The sequence below is a fragment of the Kwoniella botswanensis genome, chromosome 1 (assembly GCF_036426115.1).
Source record: "Kwoniella botswanensis chromosome 1, complete sequence".
Taxonomy (NCBI): Eukaryota; Fungi; Basidiomycota; class Tremellomycetes; order Tremellales; family Cryptococcaceae; genus Kwoniella; species Kwoniella botswanensis.
The window spans coordinates 1,250,050-1,267,302 of record NC_088599.1 but is presented as its reverse complement, the minus strand read 5'-3'; the positions used below and the strand labels follow the sequence as shown (position 1 = coordinate 1,267,302).

Genomic DNA, 17,253 nt, shown 5'->3' with positions numbered 1-17,253 from the left:
GCAGATAGCGTGTTCGTTTCACGAGGGCGGCTTCATCCCCTTCGGTCCTTTTGAATGTAGTAGATGCTGGTTCTTGGAAGTGGACCTATAACCAACTTTGGGCTTTATCCTGTCGTCAATCTGTATCACTTTTCGTCTTCGACCTCTTTGTGTTCCCATATAGAAATCTTTTTAGTCGTAATAGGAAAGGAGAACGTCTCGCAAGGTATCTCATTACTTGCATGAAAATGATGATGTGCGCAATTCAAGTATAGGTATACATAATGCATACATCCATGCCCTAATGGTGTTCATCCTGCCTTGTAGCAAGTAGCGAGTAGTGCAGTGCCACACAGCGCTAATTTGATTCCGCTCCTGGTAAGACCTCTTCGATCTGTTATTTCACTGAAATTTCGAGACGAGCCGTCGAGAGATCTTTTACATACGATCATCAAACAACATTTATAAATCAGACGGCCTAAATACAAGTATCAGAAATATCCCACACGCTGTGCGTACTATCAAGACCACAGTACTCAACATGTTCCGTTCTCGGGCACTCCACCAAATATCGAACATCGCTTCCTCATCTGCGTCCTCATCTACGTCTCCATCTGTTACACCTACACACCATCTTATAACGCTTATACGTTCACCTATCGGCTTACCAGCCTCATCTCGAAAGACACTAGAAGCATTGGGACTGTATAGACTACGTGAATCGGCTTTACATCCTTATGGCGAGACGACAGCGGGTAGAATACTGAAAGTGAAGGAGCTGGTGCTTGTCGCAAATGTTACGAAGGCTGAAGGGGAGGTTTTGAGGAAGAGGAGGAGATCAGAAGGTAATGGGTTAGAACCTAGTGGAAGGGTATATGGGGGTGGCAAGGAATTAACGGAGAGTCAGATATGATGTGAGTCGATGCTCAAAACTATCAACTTAGAGGAGTCGCTCTGATCAATAAATTCCCCAGGCAATGGTTCATCGATAAATCGAGCTATCCAGGGCTACACTATATGCATATCACTTCATCATCTCATATCATCCAGATTCTCGTGATCATTCCGCTGGACTGCTTGCTCCCGATTCCTTCCTCTGCGATTGACCACTCATCGGCGTAGTCTCTACTGCTTTCATGATCTGGAAAAAGCAGTGTCTACTCGATATCAGTCATAAATCCTCCAAAACCGATTTTCAACTTACTTCGCGAGCTCCATCTCTCTTGAATTGGGCTGACCAACGACTGAGCTCAGCGAGAGCGACTGACGGACTTCTACCCAACTAGTTGGAGTTGTATCCCTATCGCCTGACAAAGCCATACTTCCCTGCTTGGTGATTTTCGTTCGATGAGCTGATTCGAAGGGATTTGGCTTCTCGTATCTAGGCGTAGGAGATGCTGTGTTTTCCAATATGCAGTGAGTGGACTTGGAATTAGGAGAAGTGGCGAGAGGATCATTTTTCTCCCCCGTATCTAAGGGGGTCGGAAGGGGTGTACCAGCTGGAGAAGTGTTAAAACGAGAATACAAGCCTTCATCTCCCCTGTTCATTCGTGAAGAGGAGGAAGCAATACTGGAAGATCTGCTTGTGTGAAGTTGTTGATCCCAGGAGGAAGCTCCTGAGAGGCTTGCAGACGATGCTGAATGGTCTGAAGTATCGACCATCTTAACGCGTCGTGTGACCCAACAGTTTTGAAGGTAATCGAAAGGCAAATCAGACGGAATAACAATATCTTGCCACTTAAGACACAATTTTCAGTTGCTGAACAGTGTAAGCCTAGAGGATGATATCTTTCAAAGCAAGATGTCATTAGCAATTCCGACGGCAGACACGTCATTGCGATCAAAGGATGTTAACATATGTCGTGAAACATGGTTGTATAACCGAGAGGAGTAGATGACGTTTCAACAATCGCTTGTACTCTCGCTAATGACAAGGGACACCATTGAAAGCTGCTCAGGCGTAATCACGAACACCTGCAACCAGTCTCTCAACTGCCTCACGAACAGAAAACTACTCTACCGGTATAATTCCCATACATTGGAATCCCACGTAGATTGGAACATGATGTTCGCACTCGACTGACAAGGCCTCCCTTATCATACATCTTCTGCTTCTGCAAACAGGTATGGCATAGCTTTGAAGTAAGAACATGCATGAGATTCGACGCCAGCATAACAATGTTCACAAACCTTGCCGTCGAAGGATGACCATCTACTAATCTGCAGAAGGCGGCCCTTCAGAAACCTCCTCCTCCGCCATCAAAACCGCCTCCCGAGTGACTCCCACTATCATGACCTCCTCCATGGTGGCTACTATGCCCTCCCGAGTAGACACCACCACCGCCTCCTCCAGAGTAGTCATGATGGCCTTCGAGTGAGAAGTCATGATGGCTACCGACACCGACACCGCTGCAGGTGGTGGGGTGGTTGATGTTTATACCGTAGTGACCGATGCCATACGTGGCTTCAGCATTGTGAGTATCTCCATGATTGTATGAATCGCCTTTATCAGTACAATCTTCTGTTCCAGCTGGAGTTGTGGAAAGTTGATCTTCGCCAACGGAAGCTGCCCCGGCGAGGAGACCAGGAGACAAGGCTGCTTCCCGTCTCCTTCTGTCAGCGTCTTCTTCACAAGGGACAGTATGGGTCGTTGCATTGGTGCCGGCTAGCGCGTCTCTTGTCGCTGCCACTCCCATGGGCCCATACGACGTCCGAGGTCGATCACCAGTGCTCCTATCGCTTCTCGTAGCGATGTAAGCGCCAGTGCGGACTGTTTTGGGCTGAGAAGAGTTCCTATCGCCACTCGAGCTGTCATGGGATTTGTAGGATCGAGGATGACGAATCCTGTTATAACTGTAAGAGAGAATGCTTCGATGTCAGCTGCATCGACGCCTGGCTGGGGGGCTATATGTAGGCCGTGTGATGGGCATGCGAAAGTGAAGCGTACAGGCTTTTGAAACCCGATCGACTGGAGTCGGACATCGTTTCTACAGTCTAGTATTGATGTTTAAAAAAACCTTGATAGTAGACAGAGAGATTCGTCTTATAGTGCAGTAATCTGGTCACCACTGTAGGGATGGCGAAGAAACGGGAAAAAGTGATATGAAAGATGGTGAAGTAGTTCGAAATGCTTTTGGAGCCAAGTGAAATATACCCTGTTTTTAGTCTCGGGTTGAGAATTGACAAAGTACCTTTTGCGAAGAAGGATATTGTGATCCTTTCAAGGTATACCGTGAAGTTCGTATGACGTGTCAAACAAAGACAGGAACGACGCTTTCTCTACACGTTTCGCTAGCTGAGAGCTTCTCAAGAGGCTTCTTGTATCCCTACTGTATGTCTTCTCGAGGATTTAAGGGGCTGTGACCAATTACAGAATGATCATTACAAGGTTTTGTGTCAAGCTTGATTATGATACCAACAAGGTTTCACATCTAGATGGCTCGGTTGAAGCTTGAAATATCCTTTGAGGCTCCATGATCAGCCTGTCAAACACCCGTGTACTGCTTCTGAGGTGGGGATGTATCATTGTATAACTTCCTTGGCAAGTGGCAGGCATATAAGATCGAGTCAAGAAGCGAGGCTCATGTCGCCTCATCTTGCCGATCTCTACCGGCATATCTTCCCTGCTCACAATTCTGTACAGTAACCAACAGCTTGATGTACTGATGTATATGCGCTAGAGGGTAGCGCGATCAAGTACTGTTGACACTTACAGCACCAGCCTTAAGCCTCTTCTTGCTATAGCTGTAGAATTGCATGAAATCGCGAACATGGCATGCAACATCGACTACGAATGCATGCTGCACTACCCTCGACCGTTCAGATACTGTGCTACTGAAGACCCCAGACTACACCACATATCTAATGATTGTATTTCGACACTTGCAACTCATCGCTCAATAGTAAGTGACATTAAACTCGAATGTCTGATCTTCTTTCTTTTCTTCTCTGTCACTGCAAGGTCAACGCGATCAAGATGCACAGTAAGTCGCAGCCTTTTCTATCCTATCGTGTTATTAACCTGGTGATAAGAGACTCACGAAGCTTGACCTCGACCTTGGGTGGTAGAAGTAGTCGTACTTCCATTGTTCATGGTAGCCGTAGTGGAATTCTTACTATTATCAAACCTCTTACGCTCTGCTTCATCAGTCGCTGAAGTGCTCCTAGCTGTAAACACATCAAGAGTCATCCATCGGGTTAGAACCTTCTTTTCACCTTGGGTTGATTGGAAGTCCGTAGTGGACTGTTCTTGTTGTAGGTCTTCGGCCATGATGATCAAGCTAGTAACAACAGTATCTGCGTAACATGAAGTATTCTGTGGGATATGTATTATTGGTATAATCGAGACACCAGTCAGCCGAATGCCGATGGTATTTATACCTTTGCATCTCGTTCGAGCAGGATATTCAATGAGTCATGACCAGTTGTCCTTCATGTCCTTTCTGAAGCTGACCGAGGTGGACAAAAAAGGATGACCTGAGATCTTACTCGTTCGAGAATCGAGACTCTGTACCATCCCTTCTCCTGAATCTAGACAATTGCGACGTGAGTAGTTGTCTTAATTATATACCTTGAGGACGCATCGTTCTGCCAAGATAAAAAGCGAAGAAGAGAGAAGAGAGAAGCAAAGAGACGAGACAGATTGTGGGCATGCGATCATGCTGTGCAACTATCCTTTCATCCTTTCCCTACAAGCCAAACGTTTCATAATTCGTTGAACTTGACATGCTCACTGAGATGTGGATGTCCCGAGCATTGAACACAAGCATCGTACTATCCGCATGATATCTCATACATACCAATACATGATGTATATCTAAGACATGTTCTCCTAAAGTGGGGTATATCCTTCGAACGATGTGTTAAAAAGGGGGTATACCAAAATTATACTTAAAAAATCTGTTCTATTATATCCTAAATGCTACTAGATTTCTCTGTCACGAGCTGATATCTAGCATATTTGACTGAGTGACCCAAACATACTGACATCGTGTAACTTTTTATCCACTTTAATGGTCGTGGTCGTGGTCGTGGTCGTGATCATGATCATGGTCATGATCATCCCCATGAGAAGGCGAGTCGTCATCCAATTTCGAAGAGATGGGTGGACAACATGTATCGCCCTGGCATTGATCGGGAGGGCATCGGATCAGACATGCTTCGCCCTAAATCGCCAAACACAATCAGCATCGTTCAATCAAGCGGATGACACATCGACTTACATTAGCAGATAGAGCTTCTTCATCTGCGTAGAACCTAAGCAAATCAATCACATATTTATCAGCACCGTCTCAAGCACAGACCTGACCTGTCTACACACTCTACTCACTCAGGTTGGATAGTAACACTATGAATTCCATGGCCGTGCATCCTCTGCCTGATTCTAGTAGCAACGTCCATATAATCTTGTCCGGAGACAATCATAACGTGAACGGAAGCTACGACGGTCGATTCGGATAATTGCCAAATATGTAATTCATGTACTGAATCGACACCTTCGACATCGACGATTGATTTTCGAACTGCTTCGAGGGATACATGCGAAGGAACACCTTGTAAAAGAATGTAGGAAGCGGATTTACAGAGTGGTAAGGCCGATGAGAATATGATGCAGGTGATGAGGAGTGATACACCGGGATCGAAATATAAGGTCCATCTTCCTTGGCAACTAAAAATACGCAACGACAATTAACCTCGAGACTATACCGCGGTTCGGGGTTGAGGATGAGGTGAATGATACTCACAACCAGATGACAAGTCCAGCAGCGATTACACCGACGTTACCGAGACTGCACGATCATCGTCAGCACATGCAATCTTTGTTTTGGTATGTACGAAGCCGCACTCACGCATCGCCCAAAACATGCAAGAAGACACCTCTCATGTTCATCGAACCGTGTGAATGACCATGACCACCGTGCCCATGACCATGATCGTGGGAATGTCCGTTCTCAGCATCACTGGCGTTACTTGCAAGAGGTTTCTTATTGTTGCCATTTCCGTGGTCGTGGTCATGGTCATGATCGTGGTCATGAGCAACAGATAATTTTGATTTGGTCGGAGCGGCAGGTGCACTCTCCGTAACGGCCGTAGCTGAAGAAGTGGTCGACGCACTTCCACCTACAGGAGGTAAAGTATCGTTCTGACCAGCTGAAGGGGGGATTCTCGATGCCGAACCTTTTCTGGTCTCGCCTGGTCTACTGCTGATACTTCCGTGTCTGCCTGATCTCCTACTGTTTGACAAAGCCCGATGATGGTGATTAGGTGGAGACTTCAAGACGTTGTTCAATCCACTATCCAACGAACTTGACAGTTGATTGTTCTGGCCGTAACCGAATTCCTGAGCAGTCTCGATGATTTGAGCTCTGGTTTCGGCGGGATGTTGGTAGAGTTCGGAAACCGAGTCTTCCCGTTCTTCTTCGGCATTTTCATCGTCGTCGTCAGGTAAGGCGATTGCTCCGTGGGAATGTCCATGGGAGTGACCGTGTTCTGTTAGAGTATTCAAATGGAGAATCAGCAATGTAGCCATCCAGTATAGAGCCTATACGGCAGGACGCTCGCCCTGGTGGGTATTCCCATACAATACTAGGATGATTGGAGGGTCGCGAGATCAATCACTCACCGTGGAACAAGAATAACCCAACGATATTACTCAACAAACCCAAACTACCGACTATCACGATGATCTTAGGATTACTGATCTCAGGGGGAGACACAATCCTTCCTATAGCTTCTAAGAAGATGGATACACATAGTGCAACCAGGAAGACACCGTTGATGAGAGCGCCGAGGATCTCCGCTCTTTGCCATCCGTATGAATTTGCCGATGAGGAAGGGGAAGTGGCAAGTTTGATAGTGTATAATGCTACGACTAGCGATAGGACATCACTAAAGAACAGGTATTCAGTCAGCTATGATACGTATTCTAGTTGAATTAGGATCTGGATCGCTCACTTTAACATGTGGAATGAGTCAGCTACCAAAGCCAGTGATCCGACTGCATAACCTGTGACCAATTCCTGAGCGATTGAGGTGTTAGCTTATCATGGTCAGTTCCCATATGCACGAGACTGAAGACTCACGATAAGAAAGAATACTGAATCTATCACCAGCAGGGTGATGATCCTTGATGATCTTGATAAGCCCATCGTGGACGGGTATGACTGACGGCCGAAAGAGAGGTGGCGTGAGTGAAGAGATGAATTGAGATTTCGCTCTTGGGGTCGGTTTGATGACAAAGAAAGGTGATGATGGGCAGTGGGTGACTGTTGGATGATAGATTGAAACAAAGGATAGGTCTTAACGATGATCAATGACTCAACGATTCAACGGGACCCACTGTATGTATCTAGACTAGATATCTCCCACACTCACTCAGTGTATGTATGACCTACGAGTATACAAATCTCAATTTCAGTGGAGCTCACCTCACTCGTTTCAAGTTTTCATGCAAAGGCTATCGGCCATATCCATATAACTCGAACCCACTAGCGCATGGTGAGCGGTTGCAACAATTTGATCAATTGTAAACAAATTTGTAATTGCCTTTCTAATCACTTTTGCGGCTCATGCATCCTGCTCTTTGGGACAGTGGAAAGCTAGGACATTGGGTGTTCTTCACCATCAAGTACAATGCCCCAGTCTTTGGGCCCTCATGCATAGCAATGAAGGATGGTAAACCTTAATTCATCAAGTGACAAAATGGGCAAAATCGTAATGATTTGTTATTGTGATCCAAATGCCGCAACCGCTCACTATGGCGCGTAAATCACACCATCCCAGCTCATCTCCGACTTCCTCACGCCTATTTGATCCGAACATCGCGAAAAGGCACGTGGCAGGATGGATTTGGGGTCAAAGGGGTAGGGTAACGTCATACCTTGCAACAACTCTTGGATGGTTATTTTGGATACTCGCATTCTTGGAGATCCATGTCATCACGTTCCTCTCAGCTGATATCATCATATACAACTCCATTCCAACGTCAATCTACATGTGCATACTGGTGACAGCATTCTCACCCCATCGAAACAATCGAGCATAACATACAGTACAGAACCCGATAACACCTCAAACCCGCGTCTTGCGTTTCGAACCGATCAAAGCGACAACGCCCGGTAAACTTCTTCTACTTTAGCAGTTTATAAATCGACTTGAATCGTCCTCACTGCACATAGTTAAACAAACCTCACTCACATCACATATCAACAGATCACGTAGAGAGATGATGCACTCAGGTGCCGGAGTGCCGACCATGGCCTATTACTCCTACTCCAATCAGAATTCTCCTGCGGTGGAAACAGCAAACAAGGAGAATCCATTCGATTTCCCCAGTGTTAACCTTCCACCTCGACTGAAGAATATCGGACGGAAGATCAGTCAGATGTCGAATGATTTTCTACCTACTGAAGAAGATACGACTAGTAGGAAAGTACAGCTGGAAAGGAGGAGATCTCACGAGAAGGAAGTTCCAGGGATGGGGGATGAACCTGTAATGTGTCCCTTCTGTAATAAACCTCTACCACCTAGTTTACTCGCTTCTCAACTTTTATCCGGTAAACACGATCATAATCATCACAATCAAAACAATCGACCTAGTAACGTAAGAAGAGCATCCTCGATGAGAGTATCTTCCAACACGTCTTCACCTAGAATAACACCTTCTGCTCCACTCTCTCGAGTCCCATCGGCAAGTACACCTCCCGCCAAACCACCTTTACTAGATGCGCTACCTGTCAAAACACCGGAACCTGCTGCGTCTAAAGCAGTCGAAGAGCCATTACCTAGTGCGACTTCCGAGACGTTCGCTGCGACTGTCAAAGAAGGTGATGTGGCCAATCACGATGCTGCGGAGAAGATGATCACGGAAGAAGATATAAAGCGATGGTCAACCCTATCTGGCATTTCTATTACCAAAACATCGTCTACCGCTGTGAAGCCCACAGAGCCAACGACGATCGTCTCACCCATCCCTAAACCACTGGAGGACAAAAAGGCTTTCCCATTACTCCCGCCTCCTCCACCTGCTGCATCAAAACTCACTAAACCCCCACCGACAGATCGACCTTCTTCCACTTCATCCTCGAAATTCAATCTTTTCGGGGAAAACAAAACGGACGCTGCAGAGGAAGATGAGAGTGATGACGAGGGTGTTGCGACGGGATATACCAAGTTGACGGGACCAGCATCGGATAGCGAGGATGAGGGAGAATCGAAAAAGCGAGTAGAGGAAAAAGCAGAGGAACCGAAAGAGCCTGAACCAAACGATACGACTGAGGAGAAGGAAACGCCAGTAGATGCCTCATCTCCTGGATCGAATTATTCGGCGCTTGCAGAAGAGCAGAAATCGGCAGAAGTAGTGGCAACAGCTGATCCCAATGAGGTGAAAAAGGTATTGCAAGAAGTCCTAGGACGAGTGAACGAGCTGGTGAGTCTAGCTCTGTAATAGGATCATCGTACCAAACTGACTATTTCCATAGTCCAAATCGCAAGCAGCTCTTCTTGCATCCCATTCCACTCTACTCACTTCTCTCAAGATTGCTCGATCCAACCTCGCCATGGCGGAGGCCAACTCCGAGATGCTTGAAGCGCAACTGAAACGAACTTCAGCCACCTCAGCCGCATCCAAAGCTGGAACATCTAGGAATGTGTCTGGTCCAGCTACGACCACTCCAGGTACGCCGCAACTCTCAGCTACTGCTTCTCGGTCTTCTGCAGATCACATCCGAGCCACGACCACTTCCAACTCTGTCGCCTCCCCTGCCTCTGCTGCCAGAACACCCGCCAGAGTATCCTTGGAAGAGCGTACTAGGCCCACCTCGCTACACATCACGGCGAATGAGCTTGCTGGTGCTGGCGGGTTGACAGCGCCCTCGCCTGGTGGACTCAGTTCGACGTCGAATAGTAATTCTTGGGGATTCTGGAATGGAGGTAAGAAGAAGGTCACTGGTGCGCTTAGTCACGTTCACGTACCATCCGCATCAAGTGTGATCGATGCTTTCCAACAACCTTCAAGACCAGGTACACCCAATCCTGATGGACAGCCTCGAAAGAGTACCGACTCGATATCAAATTGGATACCGACTTCTCCCGCTGCACCATATTCTGTACCTTTACCTGGTGCCAATGCTCGACCTCTGCCTAACAGGACCGCGACTCATCAAGCTGTCTTGAGCAAATCACTTAACGAGCAGCCATCTCTATCGAGATCGATGAGCGTGATGAATGTCCCTTCGATGGCAAGTCAGAGATCCGTATCTGCCAGGACCTCATCTACTGTCAGTAATGAAGAATTGTCTACCCTGAGGCAAGCGTATTCAGCAGCAGTAGCCAAGATGGATGGGATGTCAAAGGAATTAGCCGAGTTGAAGAAAGGCAAAGTGGAGATGGAAGCTGAATTGGAGAATTTATCTCAAGCACTGTTCGAAGAAGCGAATAAGATGGTTGCGGATGAGAGAAGGAGAGTGGCAGAGTTGGAAGACTCCCTGAAGGAAGTCAAAGAGGAGAGAGAAGCTTTGAGAGAGACGATCAAAGTGTTAGGTGGTAAAGTTGAAGATATACCTCAAATCTCACACACGCATCCTGAAGAGGACAAAGAAGAGAGTAACAAAGTAGAGGAAGAACGTGATGGAGACGAAGAAGAGGAGATGTTCAGACCTAGAGATTTGGATAAACATTATGCTGCGTTGAGGAAATCTATCCATCACGTTGCCTCTGGTGCAGATCTTCACGAAGACGAGGACGAGGAAGAAGCAGAAGGAAGGCCATTGGTCAGTGAACCTGCACCTCTGACACCATCCTTAGGAAATAGTATTTCGTTGGGATTGGAAGTACCTTCAACTCGATCCAGTACGGGTTTGACAGAAGAAGATATTGAGAGACCATTATCGAGATCGATGCCTTCGTTACCTGCTGCTGCGGAGAACAACCCATGGGCAACGGTCGCTCCTTCTTCACCACCGAGAATTAATGTCAAAGCAGCTACGCCCTCGCCTCATATACCTCTCGGAGGATTACCTGACTTACCGAGTGATCAAGCTGGAGAAGGGGAGGCGCCCAGTGGCTTGGGGTTGGAGGTTGATAAAGGATTAGTGGAAGGGGCGGTCGGAGGGGCAGAGGAGAAGAGGGTCGACAATGATTAGGTCAGATATAGGGATACATGAGAAATCACCAGGTAGTGGAAGTGTAAGTTGTGATTGAGTATTGGGATGTTTACTATGTAGTATTATATATCATGCTAAGACGGATTTGTCGGTAGATACAGTAAATCAGTATAGAAGCATGGTTTTGAGTTACTGCGAATATATCGCCCGTTTTGATTGTTATTGTTTGTATGTACATGTATCCATACTCATTGAGAGTGCATTAAGCTCGTAGTCTCTTTTTGCATTGGGATCATCTGGCTGGGGCGTTGGTGTTAGAGTTAGGCTGCATGTGAACTCACAATTGAATCTTAATCTTCGGGTAATTCGTTTCATCCAAGTCACACTACTGGGATGATCGCCCTCCACTTGGAATAGAGTCGCTTCGAAATTTCAAAAATTCCGTGTCTGACTGGGATCTCTCCTTCCTTTTCCTATCTTTCCTATCTTCATCTCTACACTTTGGTATAAGAGATCTGCGTTTTGTCCTGCTTACATCATCAATCTCATACACAACAACAACTGTTCACATTCGAGTCATACAAGATACACAGGATACATGAACACCGACCGAGTCGATATACCTACCGAGTCTGGCGAAAGAGGTCTATCAAAGAGCGAGACTAGGTCAAACGATGATGACGTGAAGGGTAATTCCCTAGATGATAACATACAACAGCGCGAACCGTTCCAATACAATGACACATCAAATCTAAGCTCGAAGAATCAATCTATCGAGGTGTCATCTCAAGATCAGAGCGAGAGTCAGATACCCGAACCACACCCTATCAACCCCCTAAATCTCCATCTCATCTCCCACCCCTCCCGCGGACGAGGGGTCTTCGCTCCGACTATCATCCCTGCTGGAACATTGATTGAGGAATCTCCCGTACTGGTTATTACCCAGAGGGAATGGGAGGAAGGAAAGATGAATGATAGTATTTTGGGGAGTTATGGGTTTTGTTGGAGAGATGGTGGGATGGGTATAGGTCTAGGATTGGGTGAGTGCGTCTTTGATCGAGTCGGAATATCCCTCAGAGCCTTCGTGTAGTCCGAGAAATGGTGCAGACAATGGTTGGAAGGTAGTGTGCTTGTCCGAAGGGTGTGTTTGTGTACGGTGCATATAGGACGAGTTGTGTGAGATGGACAGCGTATCCGGACGATCACTAGATCTGAGTCTTGATTATGATTTTGACTCAGTCATTAGCAGTGCAGAGTGGGGGAGATTGATGATCTGTACATGTCACGTTGACGACCGTCACCATCAAAGTGGGGGAGACTATGCAAGTTGGCAGTTCTAGACTCTTTGCTATTTGAGGCGGAATCACTAAATATACGCACTACCATACCCCATTTCATTCCACTCCGTCCTATCATCACCATATTCATCGTCCCATCATTCAATCACTCAACGTCTGATCTGCCATATGTGACATAAACAATGTAACACAACGCTTACTCTCTCTTTATCCATTTTTCGTCCTGTACATTAGCGTCACTGTTCAATCATTCTTCCTCGCCCAACGTAAATTTCATACGTCAATTCTCAAATTCAACGATAAAGTTCATCACCACCAAAAACATAGAAAAGGGAGAAGAGTTATGTATATGTTATTCGGCGGATGAATCGAAATTGTGGTTCGTCAAATCGGATCAGGCCATCAACCCAATAAATAGTCAAGACGAAATGGTTTCTTCCGAAGAAGAAGAAGGTATGGAGGGATTTTTCTCAAAGATTGATCTGGATGAAGAAGATTTAGTGAATGAAGATGGGATTGCTCAAAAGAAAGAAAGGGAAAAGAGATTGGAAGCTTCTCAAACTAGGGATGTAAATGGTCAATTGATCAAACGTAAAAAGAAATCTACGACTTCCTTGTTATCATCAACGAACATTCAATCTCCTCAACCTATACCATTTTCAAATAATGCCATTGCAGGTCCAAGTACCAATACTTCTGCCTCTACAGCATCATCTAGAACATCCACACCTTCATCATCATCGGTATACCCAGAGGCTTCCTCAGGTATAATCACGAGCTTACCACCACCTCTACATTCTACTAAGACCGAAGCGAAATCGACTGATGGGAGGTATATGGAATTGACGGATGAATTAGATTGGCATGAAGAATATTGGACGGGTACTGCTCCATGTCCCACTGGAGCAGGGAGGGAAGATGAGTTTGCAGAGTTTATCAGGATAAAGGGACCTGCGGAGAGAGAGGATGAAGTAGATCAGGATGGAACGAGTAAGTTTACGGTCCCACCGACAACCTAAGTGGTGGGTAATGGGGCTCATGAGACTTGGATCACTCTGCCAATAGTGGAAATATGGACGCTGGAATTCACGGATCCAAGGTTGACCCGCACCGCTCTCGAGTGAGTTCGCAGCTAGACGTCCCCGCATGATAACATCCATTGACATCAACTTGATCGTATGTTATGGTAGGTTTTCGAAAGAGCTAACAGCTACGGACGAACGGCTGCGGCATCTGAAGCGAGTATGTAGGAGGAAAGAAAACGATGAAGGTGAGTTTCAGTGTGTCAACATTTATCCGATCAGTCACGGATGACACATGTCATCTCCCTTGCTTTTCTTCCGCTCTCTCACTATGCATTGCTTTCTAATAGCGTCGTCGATTCAATCACTGACACACCCTTGGTATACATGATAGAAATCTGCCGAATTGTCCTTGCCATGGTCACAGAATATGAACAATCAACCTTACAATCCATCATGGCCTCTTACTCCCCCACTCTCTCCCATCTCGCCCCCGCAGTGCACACTGTCCCTTCCTCCAGCGCCAGAACACTGGAACAGATGAAGGCGAAATCACACATATGGCCCGTCTCATTCCAACCTACACCTATCATACCTGACGATTCCTCCGACTGGCCTATCGGACGCAAAGCATGGGTAACGTCAGGTATCAAGCGAGTCCTCTCCCTAGCACTGGAAGCCAAGTCGAAGGGTGAAATACCTATTGCGGCTTATTGTACAGCTCAACCATCACATTTCTGGCCAAAGAAAGAAGAAGGCTTTATACCTCCTACAGAAGGTCTCAGAGCTTCAAGTAACGATACGAGAGTATCTGATAATCATCCATTACGACATTCCGCCCTGAATTGTATCAAGTCTATCGCATACCTCAGAACAATCCCTCCATTTACTGAAATTACACCAACGAGGAATGGATCGGATTACTTGTTGACTTCGCTAAGTCTGTTCATAACGCACGAACCCTGTGTGATGTGTTGTATGGCCTTACTTCATTCGAGGGTAAAAGAGGTTTTCTACGTATTTGATAGATCCCATGGAGGTGGGTTTTCAGGAAGCGGTTTGGGGATAAATGCAAGAAACGATTTGAATCATAAGTTTCATGCTTGGAAATATGATGGGAGGGTCGATGAGAGGACGAAAAAGTTGTTGAAGTTTGATGAGGATATACAGGTATAGTTCAAGATGGATATAATTAGGAATATAGGAATAATCGAGGATGAGAGAAGATGCTTAGTCATAGCCAAATCGAGAACGATAGTTATATCGAGTAACGTGAAATTATTATCACTATCACATCTGATATGCACACTGAATTGTTCGTTAACACATTCTAGATCACAGATTTGCAAAATCTACTGTACTAATCAAACCTCGCCTTAGAATGTTAGATAGGTATTTCAACCTTCTCTTCTCCCTTCCAAGACCCCACCCACTTGTCCAAAAGCAATTTCTTACCCTTGACCTTACTCACCATACCACTACCTACCGTCCATGTACCGAGGTACGGGATGGTGATGGAGGCTGCTCCTAACTCAGGACCGAACGGGACGAACTGGTCGTGGTAGGAACGATTAGCACTACCGCTACTCCGAAAAAAAGGAGAGGGGGGAGTCAAGTGTACATGGTCACTTACTAAGCCACCGAAAGTACCTGGGTTGTAAGCTACCAAAGGTTTACGATTGATTTCGTTTACGAGACTATGTACGGTAGATATAGAGTTAACTGATCTCCTCTCTTGACGATACAAGACAATATAGTACAGTACTCACTTGACAGCGGCTGATTTAGCTTGGAGGAAAGCTAGATATAAAGTTTTCAACCCTGGTACGTTTGATACATCTCCGATCGCGTAATAGTCCTCATGACCAAGGATATCAGATTGAACCTATACGAACAAGCACAAGGACGAACATGGTATCGTCAATCATCAATCATCCAAACAACCAGAGCATTGTTGATGATAGACAATTTCACTTACTTTCAAATATTTATCAACTTTGACCAAACCGGTTTTGCTCTCGACTGCATCCTTATCGGCAATTTGGACTAAATGGGAATTCGGTTTATTACCAATGCTCAAAAAGATATAATCTCCTTTGACAACTTGACCATTCTCCGTTCTGATATCTCTAAGAGAATCTTGTGAACCAAATGATCCATTCCATTCTTCAGAATCTGAATTCGAATTGGAAATGGTAGAATTGGATTCTTCGGATGGGATAATAACTTTATCGTCCAATATCAAGTTTATATTTTGTTTTTTCACAAGTTGAGTTAATGATTTGGCCAATTTCAAATGAGTAGGTGGAGATATATATGAATTTGGTATTTCTTTATTACCATCTGGTTGACTCTCTGTAAGAGGAGTGAGGAGAGTCGATCGATTGTGGATGAGAGTGATTGATTTGGAGGGGTATAAAGCCCTTACTTCCTGTGAGCATGAACATGAACGGACAAGAGATTAGCTGTGGACAACAGTGACAACTTAGTATTGGTGATACAGGATGTTATTAGGGGTCGAAATTCACTCACTCCTGCAAATTCAACTCCAACTGTACCTCCTCCGACGATTACGACACTTTCAGCCCGCTTGATTTCCTCTTGACTCTTTCGAAGCGCTTTAAGATAATCGTTGATATCACGCCAGTCTCCAGAAGGTCGCATCGGTGAAGGTTGGATCGATCCAGTAGCTATGATAGCTTTCTACAAAAGGACAACATTGAAATTGGTAAATCACTCCATCTTCATTGTATACGCCGAGGTACTCACATAGAATGAAATTTCGGTAGATCCTTCAAAAGGTTTTTCCAGTATGATCGAATCCTTCTTTAACTCGATAACTTTATTGGGAGCTATCACCTTATGAATCGATCCAAAAGGGAAGACAGTAGATGTTTTAAGAGGTAAGACTACCTTCTCTTCCCATCCTACATGTATACAAATTCAACCGTCATTGACATGTATTGTACGATATATCAAACATATCGTACAGTGACGATGCAGTAGGAGGATGGACTGTGCCTCGACGATATTTACCTGGAACAACAGCTGCTCTGAGCGCCGCAACAGGGAAGAATGAGTATTCCAACGCGTCAACCAATAGTATTCGATAACCCCCTGGAAGAGTGCTGATGAGCTCATTAACCAGTGCATGTCCTGCACCCGAAGCTGGATTTGTCCAAAGATCAGTAATGAAGGCATGTAAACATGTGGCAATAAGGGTTGCCATTCGCTGCAAATGACGTACGTACCACCAATGATCACTATGTTCTTGAAATCTTGATTGACCATTGCTTTTCTCTTAGCTGATTGCGGATCGTCTGATATGTATTGGATGTAAGATGGTCAAAAAGTATTGGGAGTACGGTGAGTATAAATATCTGTATCTGTATGTATGTATATTTTTGGGAATGTAAAGAACGGTTCTGGTTATCTACTCAAGCCACGGACAATACGTTCACTCGAGACCGTCGGTCATGTTCCACATCGATCGACATCAAGAGGGTTGTTTTTCGCAAGGCTTATCAATCGGGATATATCTTCCATCGGAATACTGGATCGGTAAGGCATATATCACTTAGATAATCATGGGTTTTTCATCAGTAATACGGTCCCCCGCTTACCAAAGGGGGACGAATGTTCCAATTTTTCAAGTGTTTTTGCCTCGATGGTGTCAGTGAAGATATAACGAGGACTAACAGTTTTCCGTTGGAGTTGGATTTCTGATAGTGTAAATCGAGCAAGAGGGTTGATCACGTCATGTGATTATTGATCATTGTCTTTTGTCTTATAAAAAACGAAGGCAGGATGGTAAAGTGCCGTACCAAGTTGAGGCATGGAAGAAGGTTTAAA

General features: G+C 45.4%; 8 protein-coding genes across 8 annotated transcripts; 3 read left to right on the top strand and 5 right to left on the bottom strand.

Annotated features, from left to right (window-relative positions):
- Positions 1–520: 520 nt before the first annotated feature.
- On the top strand, positions 521–892 carry L199_000479 (ribosomal protein L30; the record flags this gene model as incomplete). Its single annotated transcript, XM_064886246.1, has 1 exon — positions 521–892. The coding sequence occupies one exon, from the start codon at positions 521–523 to the stop codon at positions 890–892; it is 372 nt and encodes a 123-aa protein (XP_064742318.1).
- Positions 893–1,039: 147 nt separating this feature from the next.
- L199_000478 (uncharacterized protein) lies at positions 1,040–1,641 on the bottom strand (the record flags this gene model as incomplete). The annotated part of the gene is made up of 2 exons (XM_064886245.1): positions 1,040–1,136; positions 1,184–1,641. The coding sequence occupies 2 exons, from the start codon at positions 1,639–1,641 to the stop codon at positions 1,040–1,042; spliced, it is 555 nt and encodes a 184-aa protein (XP_064742317.1).
- A 575-nt stretch (positions 1,642–2,216) lies between these two features.
- L199_000477 (uncharacterized protein) lies at positions 2,217–2,961 on the bottom strand (the record flags this gene model as incomplete). Its single annotated transcript, XM_064886244.1, has 2 exons — positions 2,217–2,832; positions 2,927–2,961. The coding sequence occupies 2 exons, from the start codon at positions 2,959–2,961 to the stop codon at positions 2,217–2,219; spliced, it is 651 nt and encodes a 216-aa protein (XP_064742316.1).
- A 914-nt stretch (positions 2,962–3,875) lies between these two features.
- On the bottom strand, positions 3,876–4,249 carry L199_000476 (uncharacterized protein; the record flags this gene model as incomplete). The annotated part of the gene is made up of 2 exons (XM_064886243.1): positions 3,876–3,933; positions 4,020–4,249. The coding sequence occupies 2 exons, from the start codon at positions 4,247–4,249 to the stop codon at positions 3,876–3,878; spliced, it is 288 nt and encodes a 95-aa protein (XP_064742315.1).
- Positions 4,250–4,988: 739 nt separating this feature from the next.
- On the bottom strand, positions 4,989–7,127 carry L199_000475 (uncharacterized protein; the record flags this gene model as incomplete). Its single annotated transcript, XM_064886242.1, has 8 exons — positions 4,989–5,144; positions 5,202–5,235; positions 5,309–5,647; positions 5,724–5,768; positions 5,829–6,468; positions 6,602–6,867; positions 6,934–6,998; positions 7,062–7,127. 8 exons carry the CDS (start codon positions 7,125–7,127, stop codon positions 4,989–4,991), a joined length of 1,611 nt encoding a protein of 536 aa, XP_064742314.1.
- A 1,076-nt stretch (positions 7,128–8,203) lies between these two features.
- L199_000474 (uncharacterized protein) lies at positions 8,204–11,120 on the top strand (the record flags this gene model as incomplete). The annotated part of the gene is made up of 2 exons (XM_064886241.1): positions 8,204–9,406; positions 9,459–11,120. 2 exons carry the CDS (start codon positions 8,204–8,206, stop codon positions 11,118–11,120), a joined length of 2,865 nt encoding a protein of 954 aa, XP_064742313.1.
- Positions 11,121–11,679: 559 nt separating this feature from the next.
- Positions 11,680–14,577, top strand: L199_000473 (uncharacterized protein; the record flags this gene model as incomplete). Its single annotated transcript, XM_064886240.1, has 5 exons — positions 11,680–12,121; positions 12,614–13,369; positions 13,445–13,499; positions 13,570–13,649; positions 13,796–14,577. 5 exons carry the CDS (start codon positions 11,680–11,682, stop codon positions 14,575–14,577), a joined length of 2,115 nt encoding a protein of 704 aa, XP_064742312.1.
- A 208-nt stretch (positions 14,578–14,785) lies between these two features.
- Positions 14,786–16,692, bottom strand: L199_000472 (uncharacterized protein; the record flags this gene model as incomplete). Its single annotated transcript, XM_064886239.1, has 8 exons — positions 14,786–14,953; positions 15,035–15,098; positions 15,171–15,286; positions 15,380–15,832; positions 15,934–16,104; positions 16,171–16,328; positions 16,438–16,569; positions 16,653–16,692. 8 exons carry the CDS (start codon positions 16,690–16,692, stop codon positions 14,786–14,788), a joined length of 1,302 nt encoding a protein of 433 aa, XP_064742311.1.
- Between the last annotated feature and the right edge of the window lie 561 nt (positions 16,693–17,253).